Source organism: Salmo salar, chromosome 13 (assembly GCF_965601325.2).
Source record: "Salmo salar chromosome 13, fSalSal1, whole genome shotgun sequence".
NCBI lineage: Eukaryota > Metazoa > Chordata > Actinopteri > Salmoniformes > Salmonidae > Salmo > Salmo salar.
The window spans coordinates 56942298-56962607 of record NC_138303.1 but is presented as its reverse complement, the minus strand read 5'-3'; the positions used below and the strand labels follow the sequence as shown (position 1 = coordinate 56962607).

Here is a 20310-nt window from a genome sequence, read left to right as displayed (position 1 = left end):
AACAAAACAACAACAATAAATACATTAACTCAACAACAACAACAAAACAACAACAATAAATACATTAACTCAACAACAACAACAAAACAACAACAATAAATACATTAACTCAACAACAACAACAAAACAACTAAAATGATCATATGACTGGCAATCAGGAGCACGTTTAACTGACCTGTCCTTCGTCTACGTAGTCAGGCCCATCATTATCTCTTTTATAACGCCCCACCCTGTACTCCTTGCAAACGGATTCGCTGCTGGTCTCCGGCTCTTGTCCACACTGAGTCTTAAGTGTGGGAGTTGTATACTATTGCAGTCTACTACAGACAAAGTCTGAGCCTTGGCTGTCAGCTCCAATCTAGGGCCATCCTCTCAGACACTAATCTCCCAGGCAGAACACACTCACACCGGCGACAGGACAATTAGCAGCCCAATTTAGAGCTAATAGCCCTGATTTCACTGCGAGGCCAGTGGACCTCACTGCTGTGGTTATACTGTAGTAGGTCTACTAGCATCAAATGCTTACCGTAAAGCATTTGGTTTAAGGACTACTGTGGGGTTACTGTAGATTATGTTGTAGTGGATTAGAACCATAACATGGATATGTATGACTAAATAGCAAGAAAATATATTGGATTTAAGTTTGTGGCATATCTCTGTCGGGTTTTATTGTGACACTGCATTTAGGCCGGACGTACACAACATTATCCTTTTGAGAGATTAACCATTTTATCTCCATGTATTGTTCCAGTAATGTCCATTGAGGGAGGGGGAAATGAGAGTGTAAGGTTTCCTCTCCTCTAATAGGGATTTAGACAGTTCCACACAGGGGATGAGGGAACTGTAATGCCCCCTCTAAAAAACACTCTGTGTAGTGTGTGTGTGTGTGTGTGTGTGTGTGTGTGTGTGTGTGTGTGTGTGTGTGTGTGTGTGTGTGTGTGTGTGTGTGTGTGTGTGTGTGTGTGTGTGTGTGTGTGTGTGTCGCACGCCTCGTCACCAAGCAGGATACATAGATTACACCTGTCCTCTCCTCTCATTGTGCAGTCTGGGACACAGGCTCCCATGGGCTGCACTGCTTCACTGTTCAAACCCAAACAACCCTCACAAACACACCAGTTCAGGGAAATGGTTAATCTCATGATTCGTAGAAGGTGTTATGAATGCCAATGTCAAGTGCAGTATTAGGCCTACCAAATAAATAACCCATCCCACAAGAGATAAAAACATAGATTTTGTTGTGTGTGTTGTGTAGTGTTCACTTAAGTGATCAGGCTACTGCAGAATGATGGATAACCAGCTCAATGCTTGTTTGTTCCTTCCTGTGGTGGATGAATACAGCCTTTGAGTGGCTGGCGACTGTGAGTTATTTAGGAGGCCATTGTTTGGCGATCCTTCATGAGGAAGACTTGTTGATTTTCCCACTCATCTTCAGCCCCCTTTTGTCTGCTGTCTGCTTTGCTTCTGCGTATGTCACAGATACTCATGGGGCTGCTGTAGCTGTTCTGTATCACTCCCTGCTGTGAATCAATTCAGCTGGACAGCTTCAGACTCTGGCTTAACGTCGTCCTGGGGCACCCTCTTAATGTGGCCTTCTCCTCCAAAGTGCTGACACTGAAAAGGCACTCTGTAATCAATTGGATCCCAAATCCCACTTGATCTCTTGAGAGTGGGTGGCTTTCCAAGAACCCTGGGTAATGTGTGACTATCAAGCCCAGAATAAGCCAATATATTATCGCCAGTAGGTCTGTCTGTCTGTCTCAACGAAACATTGAAGCAGTCAGTAGGCAGGTCAACCAAGCACCAGTCACCATAGCTCTTTTGGGCTTCACTAAACCACTACGGCCTCATTCTCACACTAGCCTGATAGCTGCACTGTACGTTTTCTACTTCTCATCCCATTTGAGTTACATTTTCAGCCCTCTGTTAACGGGTGCCATTGGAAAAAAGTAATCCTCCCAGACAAGAGAGTCTAGTTAGAGAGAGATAAGATAAGACCAGACAGACTTTGTTTCAAATCGCTCCATTTCAGATTTGAAAAGTAGAGCTGGACCTGAGGACATGACCTTCTAACTGAGGGATGATGGGACATTATGAATGATGGATTTTGGTCCAGCCAGAGGACATGCTGCCCACTCTAGGGCTGTTTTAATCCCTTCGGCATTGGACTATTTTAGTTGTTTAGAAAGACTCTAAATAATAGATTTAGCTTCCAAAAATATCACTAATACATAGAGGTCGGGGGAATATTCGGAGGTCTTGTGGTCAACCATGCTGCATAATTTATTATTTGACATTCACATATTGTACACATTGTACATATTTCCATCTCTGACTGACATCTCTGAGAGATGCATACAAAGCTCTCCCGCGCCCACCATTTGGAAATATGACCATGACTCTATCCTCTTGATTCCTGCTTACAAGCAAAAACTCAAACAGGAAGTACCAGTGACGCTCTCAATTCGGAAGTGGTCCAATTAAGCAGATGCTGAACTACATGAATGTTTCGCTAGCACAGACTGGAATATGTTACGTGATTCATCCGATGGCATTGAGGAGTTAACTACCACAGACACTGGCTTCATTAATAAGTGCATTGACGATGTCATCCCTACAGTGACCGTACGTACGTATCCCAACCAGAAGCCATGAATTACAGGAATCATCCGCACTGACCTAAAGGCTAGAGCTGCCCCTTTCAAGGAGCGGGACACTAACCCGGACGCTTATAAGAAGGTCCCGCGTCAATACAGGACTAAGATCGAATCCTACTATACTGGCTCTGATGCACATCGGATGTGGCAGGGCTTGCAAGCTATCATGGATTACAAAGAGAAATCCAGCCACGAGATACCCAGTAACTGTAGAACATGAAGAAAGCGCATGTAGACTCAATTAGCCTAGCTGGTTAGCTAATTTAGCTAGCTACAGTATCTTAGCCAACTAGCTTCTCTTGGTTTGATGGAGTCAAGACAGGTACTACGTAATTATATTGGATGATAAATAACCTAGTTATGACAAGCTATAAGTTAGTCTACTAGCGCACGTCTGCTTGGTTGGTTGCTGCCTCTCCCTCCTCCTCGCTCCCATTTCACTCACTCAAAGTACACACACCGCAAGGCGCCTCCGCCACCTGCTCTAACTCGCGCTGTATCAGCTCTGACTTTTCTGCTAATTCCCTCAATCGGATCCGACCACGTCTATATGGAACTGGACGTCTTCGGGTCCGTTTGGGAACGGGTCTTTATATTGAAAAAATGAATTTATGAATATTTGTCAGGGTGGGAAAGTCCCATGTCCATTATGGAACAGGTCCAACTTTTTAGACCTCTACTTGAGGCCAGACATAACAATCCCTGTCACAACAGACAATGCCAGGAGCATTGTTTATGATGTCACAGAAACTGGTTTTGGGCCACAAATAGGGTGCTTTTTAATTTAGCATATTTTGCCCCCAAAAAACTCAAATTAACTACAGTAACTGTTGGCTTTTCATTTTTTCGTTGTACCGTAACTGAATCCGAACCGTGACCCCAAAACTGCCAGATGTACCGAACTGTGGGTTTGGTGAACCATTACACCACTACTGACGGCTGCATGTTAATTGCATTGGCAGGTCTAAAAGATGGCCCTGCCTATGATTTAGGTCCACACTGACAACCATACCGCAACCCTTTTTCTGAGGGTACTATACATTTTCCGTCTGTTCCTTGACTCATTAGCACTGATGAAGTTTAACGTTGAGATTGACCTTGAGCTACACCTTCTGGTTGTTGGCTCTGTTTCCACAACGTATCTTTTAATCCAATTCACCACCACAGATGTTGCCCCTTATTCTTTGCACTGTTGTGTACATTGCTGTTTTGTAGCGTCTGCTCTGCTTCCGCTAACAACTGAACAGATGTACAGTACAGCAGCTGTACAGCACTTGTGATGGCTGATCTAACCACTCCTCTCCGTTGGTCTCTAGCAGGGCCGTACCAGCACAGCGGAGGCAGCCCGAGCAGCAACAGCGGGCGCGGTGCCGCGACCATCCACTGTCTCCGCTGCCGGGAGGTCTGCAAGGGAGAGGTGGTGCGTGTGCAGAATTTCCACTTCCACGTCAAGTGCTTCACCTGCCAAGGTAAGACCCTCAGCTTCCTTCCTTTCTGTCGGTCTGTCTGTCTGACCGTCAGTCTGTCTGTCTGTGTGGCTGTTCTCTAGACAGCCCAGCCTCCACAGTACAGCAGCACTCAGCCAGTCCCATTAGAAACCATTAGCTGTCAGAGAGAGAGACAGAGATTATATGTCTCCATGACACCCCCTGGGCTGCTCAAAGGCTCTGATCAAGAGAAAAACACACAGCCTAAATAAAGGAATAGCAAGGGAAGCCTGCTGAGAGCTCACCATGGTAGACAAGAAAATAAAGACAAGCTCAACTTCCATCTTGTAATTTTTTCCTTATTATTAAACCTATAAATGAGCATTTCATATTTTCAGAATGCTCTTTTCTACTCGTATTTCACCTAAGACATGAAAAGTAGCTTGTAGTGCCTGTAACAGTCTGTATTTGTAAGGAGAAGAATAGGCAAGCCATTTCACCTCCCATTGTCAGGAAGGATTTTCAAAATGCCGGCGCTCACGTGGTCTTGTTTATTATGCAAGCTGTTGCTGTGGTAACGGTGTTAGGGGGCAACCTGCCTTAAATGATGGTTCCTCTCTCCGTCAGTATCAACCAATAGGAGCCCTTCCTGCATGCTCTGGAGCACAGCAATCGGGTTTGCCATTAGAACATTTCGAAATCTCCCTTTATCGCTCTTCTCTTTCTCGCTTCTTTTCTTCCTGTTTATCTCTCGCCCCTATCCCTTCTCTTTCTTTCATTATCTGTTCACTCTCTCTTTCTATCTCTGTCTATCTCTCTCTCTCTGTCTCTATCTTCCTCTCTGTCTCTATTTCTCTATCTCTCTCTCTCTGTCTCTATCTTCCTCTCTGTCTCTATTTCTCTATCTCTCTCTCTCTGTCTCTATCTTCCTCTCTGTCTCTATTTCTCTATCTCTCTCTCTCTGTATCTATCAGTCCCTGCCTACGGTATTTTCCTCTTGTTGTCTGTTTCCACCATTAGAACCAGCAGCAGCACTCCCTCCACCCACACTCTCTCATTCACTGTGCCCTACCAAGGCTAGTGAGAGTCTGAGAGCTGCAGACTGAGGGTGCTGATATGACAGCTCCAACTCCACCACCACAGACACCTCAGCTCCTGGCTGACCTGCCCTCCTCAGCCTCTCCTCCTACAGCAGAGAGGAGACTGGGCCCTGGGATGCGTGCTGGGGGTATGCTGGTGGAGATCCTGCTGAGGATTGTGTGTAGGGTTAGTCAGGGCTGGTGGTTGGTTGTGGAGGATGTGGATTGTGTGTAGGGTTAGGTAGGGCTGGTGGTTGGTTGTGGAGGATGTGGATTGTGTGTAGGGTTAATCAGGGCTGGTGGTTGGTTGTGGAGGATGTGGATTGTGTGTAGGGTTAGGTAGGGCTGGTGGTTGGTTGTGGAGGATGTGGATTGTGTGTAGGGTTAATCAGGGCTGGTGGTTGGTTGTGGAGGATGTGGATTGTGTGTAGGGTTAGGTAGGGCTGGTGGTTGGTTGGGGAGGATGTGGATTGTGTGTAGAGTTAGGTAGGGCTGGTGGTTGGTTGTAGAGGATGTGGATTGTGTGTAGAGTTAGGTAGGGCAGGTGGTTGGTTGTGGAGGATGTGGATTGTATGTAGGGTTAGGTAGGGCTGGTGGTTGGTTGTGGAGGATGTGGATTGTGTGTAGGGTTAGGTAGGGCTGGTGGTTGGTTGTGGAGGATGTGGATTGTGTGTAGGGTTAGGTAGGGCTGGTGGTTCCAGACACAGGAGTCAGATGGTTGGAGTCTTACAATGTTTATTAATCCAAAAAGGGGTAGGCAAGAGGATGGTCGTGTGCAGACAAAAGGTCACAACCAGTTCAGAGTCCAATAGGTACCAAAGGGCAGGCAGATTCAAGGTCAGGGCAGGCAGGATGATCAGGCAGTGGTCGACACCGGGAAGACTAGCAAAAGAGAATAGAAAAGGAGTGCGTGGAAAAACACGCTGTTGACTTGACTAAACATACAAGACGAACTGGCACAGAGAGACAGGAAACACAGGGATAAATACACTGGGGAAAATAAGCGACACCTGGGGGGGGGTGGAGAAAATCACAGGGACAGGTGAAACAGATCAGGGCGTGACAGTGGTTGGTTGTGGAGGATGTGGATTGTGTGTAGGGTTAGGTAGACCTGGTGGACAGCAAGTGTTTTTCCTAACCTGCTGCAGGTCTCAGGCGTTTAGCTCAGAAACACAGTCTATCCACCTGATAGCCCACTGTGAGCTGATAGTGTCTGTCTGCCTTTCAGAGTAGATGTTTCCCACTGTAGTCTCATGGCTTTAGGCAGAGCACACCATGCATGGTCTTCTACACTGTGCATTTGTTTTACACTGGCCATCCTTAATCCTCATGACAAATCTAATCTCCAACTGTGTACTCCTCCCACACAGCAGATTTTTAGAAAGTTGTGTTGCAGCAGCGGTACTGAGTTGGTGAAAGTGTGCCTGACCTTTTAACTGAGCCAAACAACAAGCCTAAGCCCCTGTGTTGGAGTGGGAGTAAAATTGAATTAGGGAAGGAAAAAAACATTTTGTAAAAGCCTCATTGTTGTTTTTTTTTTTTGTCACGCAAGTTTGAAGTCCTCTGCTCGGGTTGGGATGATGTCCTTTTTCAGTGTGTTGTGTGCTAGCTGGGAGGGAGACAGTGAGAGAGGGTGGGATGCAGCGATGCACGGGGAACATCCACGCCAAGATGCCAATACAGACGGTCTGTAGTGTTCCGACAGCCCAAGCATGAAATTGATTTTCCCTCACCACACAAAAAGCCATTGATGAGTCTTGTGGTCGCCGAACGAGCCATCATCCCACACTGGGAGCCAGTGGCCAGATGAAAACTCAAACTCAAACGTTTCATATTATACCTTATCAGTGTGAGGAAGCGTAAAGAAATACAATGACATGAGCACCTGGAAAGAACTGAGCATGTGGAAACAGAATACCTAATATAGAATCCTGGAGTCAGCAGTCTATCCAGTATCCACAGTCAGCAGGTACCTAACCAAATCAGCTTCTTAGTCTGGGCCCTCTCTGGCCCTCTCTCGCTCTCTCTGGCCCGCATGGGCCTTCCCTGGCCCTCACTGGCCCTCTCTGGCCCTCACTGGCACTCCCTTTCTGAAAGATGTCAGGTCTGGTGTAGAAGCAGGTAGTTAGCACAGAGGGTCTCATCTCTCCAAGATATTAGTTACTGTTGTTGCAATATTGTGGACACTAGATTGTCTATGTTAATCCAGTATTCCTAAGAACAGGGTTTCCCAAACTCGGTCCTGCCCCGCCCCGGGTACATGTTTTGTTTTTTGACCTTGCACTAAACAGCAGATTCAAATAATCAAAGCTTGATGATGAGTTGGTTATTTGAATCAGCTGTGTAGTGCTAGGGCAAACACCAAAATGTGCACCCAGGGGGGGCCGCAGGACCGAGATTGGGAAACCCACGCTGTAGAACACCACAGAGTTGCATACAAAGATGGAGGAGAACAAGTGAGAATTGCCTCTAAAGATGGGTGGCAGGTAGCCTAGCAGTTAAGAGCTTTGGGCCAGTAACCTAAAGGTTGCTGGTTTTCGAATCCCCGAGCCAACTAGGTGAAGAATCTGTCTATGTGTCCTTGAGCAATGCTGTTCACCCTTATTTCTCCTGTAAGTCACTCTGGATAAGAGCATTTACTCAAATGTAAGATAAAGAGAGAGAGCAAACTTCCCCTGTAGGTGTATGAGAAGCAGTGTGGTCATCTATTTTAGGAGGCCTAGATTTTAGAAGAAGGTATGTATTATTTTGTATTTTATTCAGATTAGCTGTTGTTGAAGCAGCAACTACTCTTCTTGGGGTCCACCCAAAACATAAAACATGACTTAATACAGAAGAACATCAATAGTCAAGAACAGCTCAAGGACTGAACTACACAAATGTAAAATAAGAGCAGTAGATAGCCTCAAATTCATTATGGATTTGGAGACTGTGAAGAGACCCCTGGTGGCATGTCTATGTTAGTTGATTATACAAACGTTTTGGAATTTTCAACACAATAGCATTTCTCACAAAAACAAAAATGTATGCAGTCAATCTTTCTTGTACTTACATTTGAACATTTTTACATTTTAGTCATTTAGCAGACGCTCTTATCCAGAGCGATATACAGTTGGTGCATTTATCTTAAGATAGATGGTGGGGCAACTACATATCACAGTCATAGTAAGTGAATGCACTGTAAGTCGCTCTGGATAAGAGTGTTTGCTAAATGTAATGTAAATGTTGTTCAGGGTCATGCCAAGGTTCTTTGCACTCTGGGAGGGGGTCACCATGGAGTTGTCAACTGTGATGGTGAGAGACTGACATACATACTGTTGACGTTAGCCTTCTGTGTACATTGAAGGGCAAGACATGCTGCTCTTTTCTGGGCCTGTTGCAGCATTTCTAGGTCCTTCTTTGCAGCACTTGACCATATCACTGGGCAATAATCAAGATTAGATTCAACTCGAGCCTGCAGGAATTGTTTGGTCGACTGTGGTGTTAAAAATACAGAAAATTTCTTTATCACAGATTGACCTCTCCTCATATTTACAACAATTGAATCAATATGCCTTGACCATGACCATTTACAGTTTAAGGTGACACAGCATGTACTACCAGATTCAGCTGAGGTCTAGAATTTAGGTAACCAAATACAATCCTTTTCGTTTTATAAATGTTCAGGACTAGGTTATTACTCGCCACCCGTTCCAAAACCGACTGCAACTCTTTGTTTAGCGTTGCAGTGATTTCACTAGCTGAAATAGGGTCAATAGTGCTGTGATTTCGCTAACGACCGTTATTGTCCTCAGGCAAAGAAACTTGGAGAAACAAAAATGTGTTAATAGACCAGAAAGAGAGTACCAAACCTCTCTGCCAATAACAACTAGTTTTCAGTTTCCCCTCCCACTCAGACCACTCCCAGACAGTCCTAGCAAAATTATTGCTTGAGAAATGGCTCTTTGCTACGAAGGTTTTTTTGTTTCTTTTTTTACCATTTTAATTAAAACAATCACAGTAAGGTACTTAATTGTCACCCAGAAATGTTTTGATATTGAGATGAAAACAGCTGCATTAGCCCTTTAAGGATTAAAGTAATTAATACTTTATAATATTGATTCAGTAGTTTTCCCTCAACAAGGGCTAATGATTCTCCGTTGGACATCGACATTCTGTTTAGATGAAATCTTCTACCGTATCAAGCCATGAACTCTTAAGTGCACTAATGAATCAACCATCTCTTCCAACTGGGTCTGTAGAGACTTCTCTTTTTGCCTCTGTGTTTCTAGCTTTGAACCTCACCGATCCACAGAGCCTATCTGTGTCAGAGACAATGCAATCTCTTGTTAGTTGTTGGGAGATGTGTTGGGAGATGTGAGTGAGCGTCCTTGGACAAACTCCAGGCAGTAGAAGGACCTGGCTGGGATTGAAGTGGGGAGGAGGCCAAAAAGGACAGTGAGGAGAGGCAAAAAAATGTCATTTCTATACAAACAGTGTCTGCCAAACCATATATTCCCATTAGGCACCACTTGTGAGGACAGTATGAGTGGTGCCTCTAGAATGGAGGCTGTGGGAGGGAAAAGGAGAGGAGCAGGGCTGGACCAGCCCACTGTCTCTGTCTGTCAGTCCTGGGGGTATGGGGTGGCCCAGGAAGTCATCTGTCGGCCCATGGCGAGGAGGACAGAAGAGAAAAAAACAGGAGGGAGCTGCCAGTCTGTAGCCAGTCATACTGCAGAAATAGACCAGTAGCCTGCAGCTCCCACATTCATCTGATTAAAAAAACAAGCACACTCACACACCCACGCGCTCACACACGCACACACACACACAGACAGACACTCACCCACACTGGTCCAGTCTTCTTGGCATATACTGTAACTATTGTATCTAGATGAAAGAAGATAAAATGAACATGGTCTTGAGGAGGGGAATTTTTTGGACTCATTGACGTTTATGATGGTATTTATAGGGATGCAACGTATCTAGTAGTGCACTTCTCTCTAAATCATATCAAAGTTTATTGGTCGCGTACACAGATTTGCAGACATTATCGCAGGTGCAGTGAAATGCTGGTGTTTCTAGCTCCAAAAGTGCAGTAATAACTACCAATACACACATAATCCAAGAAATTAAAAGAAAGAAATTAAGACATTTCTGAACGAGCAATGTCAGAGTCCGGAATATGTATATATATATATATGTATATATATATATATATATATATATATATATATATATATATATATATATATATATATATATATATATATATATATATATATATATATATATATATATATATATATATACACACACATGTGTATAGACATTATGGACAGTACATGAATAGAAAAGTTGGGTACAGCAGTAGTTATATAGGATGAGCCATGACTAGAATACAGTATATACTGTACATATAAAGTGGGTAAAACAGTATGTAAACATTATTAAAGTGAACAGTGTTCAATGACTGTATGCCTTTAGAAAGTATTCATACCCCTTGACTTATTGAACATTTTGTTGTGTTACAGGCTGAATTCAAACTTGATGAAATATATTTTTCTCACCGATCTACATACAGTACAATACCCCATATTGACAAAGTGAAAACATGTTTTTAGTAATTTTTGCAAAGCTACTGAAAATGGAATACAGAAATTTCTAATTGACATAAGTATTCACACCCCTGAGTCAGTACATATTAGAATCACCATTAGCAACGATTACAGCTGTGAATCTTTCTAGGTAAGTCTCTAAGTGCTTTGCACTCCTAAATTGTCCAATATTTGGCCATTATTCTTTTCAAAATTCTTCAAGCTCTGTCAAATTGGTTGTTGATCATCACTAGACAACCATTTTCAAGTCTTGCCATAGATTTTCAAGCAGATTTAAGTCAAAACTGTAATTCAGCTACTCAGGAACATTCACTGTCTTCTTGGTAAGCAACTCCAGTGTAGATTTGGCCTTGTGTTTTAGGTTATTGTTCTGCTGAAAGTTGAAAGAAAAAAGAAAGTTTAAAGATACCCAAGAACACAGTGGCCTCCATCATTCTTAAATGGAACAAGTCTGGAACCACTAAGATTCTTCCTAGAGCTGCCCACCCGGCTAAACTGAGAAATCGGGGGAGAAGGGCCTTGGTCGGGGAGGTGACCAGGAACCCGATGGTCACTCTGACAGATCTCCAGAGTTCAATCAGGCCTTTATGGTAGAGTGGCCAGACGGAAGCCACTCCTCAGTAAAAAGCACATGACAGCCTGTTTGTTGTTTGCCAAAAGGCACCTAAACGACCCTCAGACCATGAGAAACAAAATTCTTTGTTCTGATGAAACCAAGGTTGAACACTTTGGCCTGAATGCCAGGCGTCACGTCTGGAGGAAATCTGGCACCATCCTCACGGTGAAGTATGTTGGTGGCAGCATCATACTGTGGGGATGTTTTTCAGCAGCAGGGACTGGGAGACTAGTCAGCATGAATGGAGCAAAGTACAGAGAGATCCTTGATGAAAACCTGCTCCAGAGCGCTCAGGACCGGACGAAGGTTCACCTTCCAAAGGACAACAACCCTAAGCACACAGCCAAGACAACACAGGAGTTGCTTCAGGATAAGTCTCTGAATGTCCTTGAGTGGCCCGGCCAAAGCCCGGACTTGATCCTGATCGAACATCTCTGGAGAGACTTGAAAATTGCTGTGCAGCAATGCTCCCCATCCAACCTGACAGAGCTTGAGAGGATCTGCAGAGAAGAATTGGAGAAACTCCCGAAATACAGGTGTGCCAAACTTGTAGCGTCATACCCAAGAAGTCTCGAGGCTGTAATATCTGCCAGAGGTGCTTCAACAAAGTATTTATTCAACATACAAAATCTGAATTTCTCAAAACTACAATTTTGTTCATTTGAAGACATATTGTTTGGAACAAAATACTCTACAAGTACAGTACATCACATTTCCAGAGTGGGCTCTCTGCTAATTCTGAAGGTATGATACATTTTATCATCACCACAATACAGTGAATGGGAAAGGGGATTCAAAAGGAACTCCCTCTGCTGGTGACTTGCTGAATGTGCAATCCAGAAGGAGGACTGTGACTGGTTAATGGCCTATAATGTCAATTTCTCTGTATAAAATGGGTCATATCATTAACTTCTACGGGCTACGTGGGACGCTAGCGTCCCACCTGCGGGACACAGCCAGTGAAATATCAGGGCGGCAAATTCAAAAACAACAAAATGTCATAATTCAACTTTCTCAAACATACAACTATTTTACACCATTTTAAAGATACACTTCTCCTTGATGTAACCACATTGTCCGATTTCAAAAAGGTTTTACAGCGAAAGCAAAACATTAGATTATGTTAGGAGAGTACATAGACAAAAATAATCACACAGCCATTTTCCAAGCAAGGACATGTGTTAATAAAACCCAAAACACAGCTAAATGAAGCACTAACCTTTGACGATCTTCATCAGATGACACTCCTAGGACATTATGTTACACAATACATGTATGTTTTGTTCGATAAAGTTCATATTCGTATCCAAAAACAGCATTTTACATTGGCGCGTGATGTTCAGAAAATGTATTCCCACCAAAACTTCCAGTGAATGTGCACATCAATTTACAACAATAGTCATCATAAACGTTGACAAAATATATAACAATTATTTAAAGAATTATAGATATACTGCTCCTGGATGCAACCGCTGTGTCAGATTTTAAATAGCTTTACTGAGTACATAGCTCAGTCATCACTGCGAGCTATTCAGACACCCGCCAAGTTAGGGGCAATTTAAACTCAGAATTAGTATTAAAAATATTGTCTTACCTTTGCTGATCTTCGTCAGAATGAACTCCCAGGACTGCTACTTCCACAAGAAATGTTGTTTTTGTTCGAAATACTCCATATTTATGTCCAAATACCTCCGTTTTGTTCGTGCGTACAGATCACTTATCCAAAGGCATAACGCACGAGCGCGGAACCAGAGACGAAAAGTCAAAATGTTCCATTACCGTACTTAGAAGCATGTCAAACGCTGTTTAAAATCAATCTTTATGGTATTTTTAACCTCTATGGGCTAGGTGGGACGCTAGCGTGCCACCCGTGGTGCACTCCATCAACAGCAGGTGCATTTCAAGAGCGGCAAATTTGAATCCAAATAAATGTCAAAATTCAAATTTTTCAAACATACAACTATTTTACACCCTTTGAAAGATAAACATCTCCTTAATCTAACCACGTTTTCCGATTTCAAAAAGGTTTTACGGCGAAAGCATAAATTTAGAGTATGTTAGGACAGTACATTTACAAGAGTTGTGTGTAATGTTTTGTCAATTCAAAGACAGGGTCACCAAAACCATAAAACCAGCTAAAATGATGCACTAACCTTTTACAATCTCCATCAGATGACACTCCTAGGACATTATGTTAGACAATGCATGCATTTTTAGTTCTATCAAGTTCATATTTATATCCAAAAACAGCGTTTTACTATGGCATTGATGTTGAGGAAATCGTTTCCCTCCAATAACCGGCAGTCAAGTCAGCGTCACAAATTAAATAATTAAAATTAGAAAACATTGGTAAAATATTATATTGTCATTTAAAGAATTATAGATTTACATCTCTTGAACGCAATCAACTTGCCAGATTTAAAAATAACCTTACTGGGAAATCACACTTTGCAATAATCTGAGCACTGCGCCCAGAAAAATACGCGTTGCGATACAGACTAGACGTCATGTTGGGGAGATCTAAAATCGAAAATACTATGTAAATAATCCATTACCTTTGATTCTCTTCATCAGATGTCACTTCCAGGTATCACAGGTCCATAACGAATGTAGTTTTGTTCAAAAAAGCTCATCATTTATGTCCAAAAATCTCCGTCTTGTTAGCACATGATCTAAGCCAGCCGGACTTCTCGTCATGAACGAGGGGAAAAAATATATTTACGTTCGTTCAAACATGTCAAACGTTGTATAGCATAAATCATTAGGGCCTTTTTTAACCAGAACATGAATAATATTCAAGGTGGACGAATGCATACTCTTTTATAACGTATTGGAACGAGGGTACCCAACATGAACTCGCGCGCCAGGTGTCTAATGGGACATCATCGTTCCATGGCTCTTGTTCGGTCAGATCTCCCTCCAGAAGACTCAAAACACTTTGTAAAGGCTGGTGACATCTAGTGGAAGCAATAGGAAGTGCCAAAATATTCCTCAGCCCCTGTGTTTTTCAATGGGATAGGTTTAAAGGTAATACAACACATCAGGTATCCACTTCCTGTCAGAAAATGTCTCAGGGTTTTGCCTGCCAAATGAGTTCTGTTATACTCACAGACACCATTCAAACAGTTTTAGAAACTTTAGAGTGTTTTCTATCCATATATAATAAGTATATGCATATTCTAGTTACTGGGTAGGATTAGTAACCAGATTAAATCGGGTACATTTTTTTTATCCAGACGTGCAAATGCTGCCCCCTAGCCCTAACAGGTTAACGTAAAATTGCGATAATATTCCAACCGGACAATAGCATATTCATTCAAGAAGAAAAAGAAGGAACAGCGCCCTCGCGTGACCGCGCATATCCAATCCCTTTGTTGCCAGGCAGACCACTCAGTAACTGAGCTCCTATACTCTGCCCAGTGACAGGAGAAGGCTCAAACCACTTTCTGAAGGCTGTTGACAGCCAATGGAAGCCTTAGGAAGTGCAACGTCACCCCACAGACACTGTAATTTCGATAGAGAATCAAAAGAAGAACTACAATTCTCAGACTTTCCACTTCCTGCTTGGATTTTTCTCAGGTTTTTGCCTGCCATATGAGTTCTGTTATACTCACAGACACCATTCAAACAGTTTTAGAAAGTTCAGAGTGATTTCTATCCAAATCTACTAATAATATGCATATTCTAGTTTCTGGGCCAGTGTAGTAACCTGTTTAAATTGGGTACGTTTTTCATCCGGCCGTGAAAATACTGCCCCCTAGCCCAGACAGGTTAAAAGTACCAGAGAGTCCACTCTGGAAATGTGATGTATTTGAAGAGAATATTGTTACAACCAATATGCCTAAAAATAAGCTAAATCAAAAAGGGTAGTTTTGAGATATATAAATTCATATTTATAATGTCAGATAAATTAATTTGAATATGTGTATTTCAGAATTTAGGCATACTCAATATTTGAGAGAACACTATAAGGAGTATAATGCCACCAAAATGTTGTCTGTATCATGTACAGATCACAGATCAGGAGGCGCCTATACTGTAGGTATAAAATAGGCCTAAAATAACCAATTTCAGCATGATTTAAAAAATATTGTTTGTGATACAAATGCAGAAAACACGTTAAACATCCTTCCTCCCAATGAAGTTCCTATGTGAGAATTGCCAGAACAATCTGAGATACCAAAAATATGTTCCTCTCCCGCTGTCTTGGATTCACCCTCCTCTAAAAACTGGGCTAATATGATCTTGTATCTCTGACAACTTTCTACAGAAAGCCATGGAGAGAGATTTGGGTGTGTTTGTTTTTCGTCTGACTGACTGACTGATTGTCGGTCTGTGTCTCCAGATATACTGTAACTGCCTGGATGAGATGAGCCAAACAACATGTAGGATGCCAGCAGGAGGCCTCCTCTCCTTCCCCCCCATCTCTCTCCATCTCTCTATTCACTTTGCCAACAGTAAACATGGAAGATGGGAGCTGTGTAAAGTCGTTATCATCTTTGTCTCTGTCTTTGCCAGGCTGGCAGCACTGCTGCAGCTGCTGCCGCTTTGTAGCCTACATCCCACTGGCTCTCCCCTCCAACAATGACTACAGGGTAGCAGATATGAACCCGTTTTTCATTGCGGTGATGCCTGCTGTCACTTCTCTCTTTCTCTCGTCCGTCTCTATTTCTTTCTCTCTCATCTAGCTCTCCATGTATTTTTCTCTCTCTTTTTCAGTCTCTGCCTTTCTCTCCCACACTAGGGAGCACTCACTGTATAGCAGAGGTCTTCTCATGTACAGAATCAAGCATTAGCTACACTACCAGTCCAAAGTTTTATAACACCTACTCATTCAAGAGTTTTTCTTTATTTTTACTATTTTCTACATTGTAGAATAATAGTGAAGACATCAAAACTATAAAATAACACTTATGAAATCATGTAGTAACCAAAAAAGTGTTAAACAAATCAAAATGTATTTTATACACTGCTCAAAAAAATAAAGGGAACACTTAAACAACACAATGTAACTCCAAGTCAATCACACTTCTGTGAAATCAAACTGTCCACTTAGGAAGCAACACTGATTGACAATAAATTTCACATGCTGTTGTGCAAATGGAATAGACAACAGGTGGAAATTATAGGCAATTAGCAAGACACCCCCAATAAAGGAGTGGTTCTGCAGGTGGGGACCACAGACCACTTCTCAGTTCCTAAGCTTCCTGGCTGATGTTTTGGTCACTTTTGAATGCTGGCGGTGCTTTCACTCTAGTGGTAGCATGAGACGGAGTCTACAACCCACACAAGTGGCTCAGGTAGTGCAGCTCATCCATGATGGCACATCAATGCGAGCTGTGGCAAGAAGGTTTGCTGTGTCTGTCAGCGTATTGTCCAGAGCATGGAGGCGCTACCAGGAGACAGGCCAGTATATCAGGAGACGTGGAGGAGGCCGTAGGAGGGCAACAACCCAGCAGCAGGACCGCTACCTCCGCCTTTGTGCAAGGAGGAGCAGGAGGAGCACTGCCAGAGCCCTGCAAAATGACCTCCAGCAGGCCACAAATGTGCATGTGTCTGCTCAAACGGTCAGAAACAGACTCCATGAGGGTGGTATGAGGGCCCGACGTCATCAGGTGGGGGTTGTGCTTACAGCCCAACACCATGCAGGACGTTTGGCATTTGCCAGAGAACACCAAGATTGGCAAATTCGCCACTGGCGCCCTGTGCTCTTCACAGATGAAAGCAGGTTCACACTGAGCACGTGACAGACGTGACAGAGTCTGGAGACGCCGTGGAGAACATTCTGCTGCCTGCAACATCCTCCAGCATGACCGGTTTGGCGGTGGGTTTGTCATGGTGTGGGGTGGCATTTCTTTGGGGGAGCCGCATAGCCCTCCATGTGCTCGCCAGAGGTAGCCTGACTGCCATTAGGTACCGAGATGAGATCATCAGACCCCTTGTGAGACCATATGCTGGTGCGGTTGGCCCTGGGTTCCTCCTAATGCAAGACAATGCTAGACCTCATGTGGCTGGAGTGTGTCAGCAGTTCCTGCAAGAGGAAGGCATTGATGCTATGGACTGGCCCGCCCATTCCCCAGACCTGGTTCCAATTGAGCACATCTGGGACATCATGTCTCGCTCCATCCACCAACGCCACGTTGCACCACAGACTGTCCAGGAGTTGGCGGATGCTTTAGTCCAGGTCTGGGAGGAGATCCCTCAGGAGACCATCCGCCACCTCATCAGGAGCATGCCCAGGCGTTGTAGGGAGGTCATACAGGCACGTGGAGGCCACACACACTACTGAGCCTCATTTTGACTTGTTTTAAGGACATTACATCAAAGTTGGATCAGCCTGTAGTGTGGTTTTCCACTTTAATTTTGAGTGTGACTCCAAATCCAGACCTCCATGGGTTGATAAATTGGATTTCCATTGATTATTTTTGTGTGATTTTGTTGTCAGCACATTCAACTATGTAAAGAAAAAAGTATTTAATAAGATTATTTCATTCATTCAGATCTAGGATGTGTTATTTTAGTGTTCCCTTTATTTTTTTGAGCAGTATATTTGAGATTCTTCAAAGTAGCCACCCTTTGCCTTGATGACAGCTTTGCACACTCTTGGCATTCTCTCAACCAGCTTCACCTGGAATGCTTTTCCCACATATGCTGAGTTCCCACATATGCTGAGAACTTGTTGGCTGCTTTTCCTTCACTCTGCAGTCCTACTTATCCCAAACCATCTCAATTTGGTTGAGGTCTCTCCTTCTTGGTAAAATAGTCCTTACACAGCCTGGAGGTGTGTTGGGTAATTTTCATGTTGAAAAACAATTGATAGTCCCACTAAGCTCAAACCACATGGGATGGTGTATCGCTGCAGAATGCTGTGGTAGCCATGCTGGTTAAGTGTGCCTTGAATTCTAAATAAATCACAGACAGTATCACCAGCAAAGCACCCCCACACCATAAGACCTCGTCCTCCATGCTTCATGGTGGAAAATACACATGTGGAGATCCTCCGTTCACCCACACGGTGTCTCACAAAGACACAGCGGTTGGAACCAAAAATCTCCAATTTGGACTCCAGACCAAAGGAAAAATTACTACCAGTCTCATGTCCATTGCTCGTGTTTCTTGGCCCAAGCAAGTCTCTTCTTCTTATTGGTGTCCTTTAGTAGTGGTTTCTTTGCAGCAATTCGTCCATGAATGCCTGATTCACACAGTCCTCTGAACAGTTGATGTTGAGATGTGTCTGATACTTGAACTCTGTGAAGAATTTATTTGGGCTGCAATTTCTGAGGCTGGTAACTCTAATGAACTTATCCTCTGCAACAGAGTTAATTCTGCATCTTCCTTCCTGTGGTGGTCCTCATGAGAGCCAGTTTCATCGTAGCGCTTGATAGTTTTTGCGACTCCACTTGAAGAAACTTTCGAAGTTCTTGAAATGTTCTGTATTGACTGATCTTCATGTCTTAAAGTAATGATGGACTGTAGTTTCTCTTTGCTTATTTGAGCTGTTCTTGCCATATTATGGACTTGGTCTTTTACCAAATAGTGCTATCTTCTGTATACCCAATATCCCCCCTACTAATGACGGCCTGGCTTATGACGGCCTGGCTTATACTGCCCTTCACCCTGCCTCCTCTCACCTCTCCTCTCATCTATTTCCCTCTTTCCCCTTCTGCTGTCTGTATGACTGGACTGGCTCCTGTGGAGTAGGACCCAGTTGTACATACTCTGTAGAAACCTTTCCTTTAAATCATTGCGTTATGTTTCTGTTCTGCCTGTCTGGATCAGCAGATTGGGCTGGATCTGGAGCTACCGGGAGGATGTGGACTGTTTGTTAATGTGCTTGTTCTCTGTTCACGCTAAGAAAAAAGCGGTAGAAAAACATTTTCTTTGAATTGAAATCGAGGGAACCTACCCTGCAGTTGTTCAAAAAATTATGCAACTTTCGTACTATTGAGTATACGTGTATACTTGTTAATTTATGACCCCTCAATATCACTACTATGTTGCATTCCTAGATTAAACAATGTTTGGGTGATATAATGACATAGTTAGGCCTATATGAATAGAAGTGAATGATTGAAAGAGAGATTGAGTGTGTCAGTGCTTGTTTACAGTGGCAGGCTCCGTTAGCCATGAAGGTTCATGGGAGGATTATGAAGGTCACAGGTAATCAGGGTGCTGAGTCTCTTACTACACTGTCATGGATCAGCTCCAAGCTCGTGTCTTCGCCAATCAAAATCACCAGAATGCTTAATGAGCCATTTGTTTGGCTCACATGTGATTACGAACAGACTGAATGTAGACCTGAATATCGGTCCGTTTAGAACCAAGTTTGAACCCTTAACATGGTTCTAAAATGGTAATGTGGACAGGGCTTTACTGTCTGTCTGCCCTCATACTAGACTGTTGGCTGGAATTTTTGAGGTGAGGGCTGAGGGGGGAATGTAAGACAGACAGGTAACTATTTAACATGGAGTGTAATGCACTGACAGGTTACAGGTCAGAGACCTCTTGACTCTCTGCCCCCACCCTCAGCCCTATGCAGGTCCCCCAGGGTGTGACCTCTGTCCTGCTGGGTCAGTCCTGGTCAGTCCCAGCCCAATGGGTGATGGGGGGTGTACCTCTGACCCTCTCTCAAACAGCTGCCCATAATACACCACAGCGCCACTGTCTCTGGCTACGTTTGGACTCCGATGGTCGCTTTTGATCGGCGTGTAACGTGTGCGGCATTCAGAGTTGGTGATTGGTGGAGACTATTCCTGGTTGCAAGGACAGTCGTCTGAGAGTGAGAGAGAGAATAATAGAAAGAGAGAGAGGGGGGGGGTTGGTGGTGGTAGAGGGGGTTCTGTTGCCATGGCAACCCCCTGGCTGCCCCATGTTTGTTATCGCCAAGCCAGAGAGAGAGAAAGAGAGAGAGAGAGGTTTTTGCTGCCAGCATGTCTG

The 20310-nt window shown here is 43.6% G+C and overlaps 1 protein-coding gene across 3 annotated transcripts in view; it reads left to right on the top strand.

The window, feature by feature from the left end:
* Positions 1-20310, top strand: part of LOC106567433 (actin-binding LIM protein 3) — a 136012-nt gene that overhangs the window by 42387 nt on the left and 73315 nt on the right. For 2 of the 3 annotated variants that reach the window (XR_014380113.1, XM_014136675.3), the window contains exon 2: positions 3971-4123. Coding sequence is in view for 1 of the 3 variants with exons in the window: in XM_014136675.3 (XP_013992150.1) it covers positions 3971-4123 (153 nt within the window). In the remaining 2 variants the exon portion in view is untranslated. The remainder of the gene's footprint in view (positions 1-3970; positions 4124-20310) is intronic. The other variant, XR_014380112.1, reaches the window with a different exon arrangement.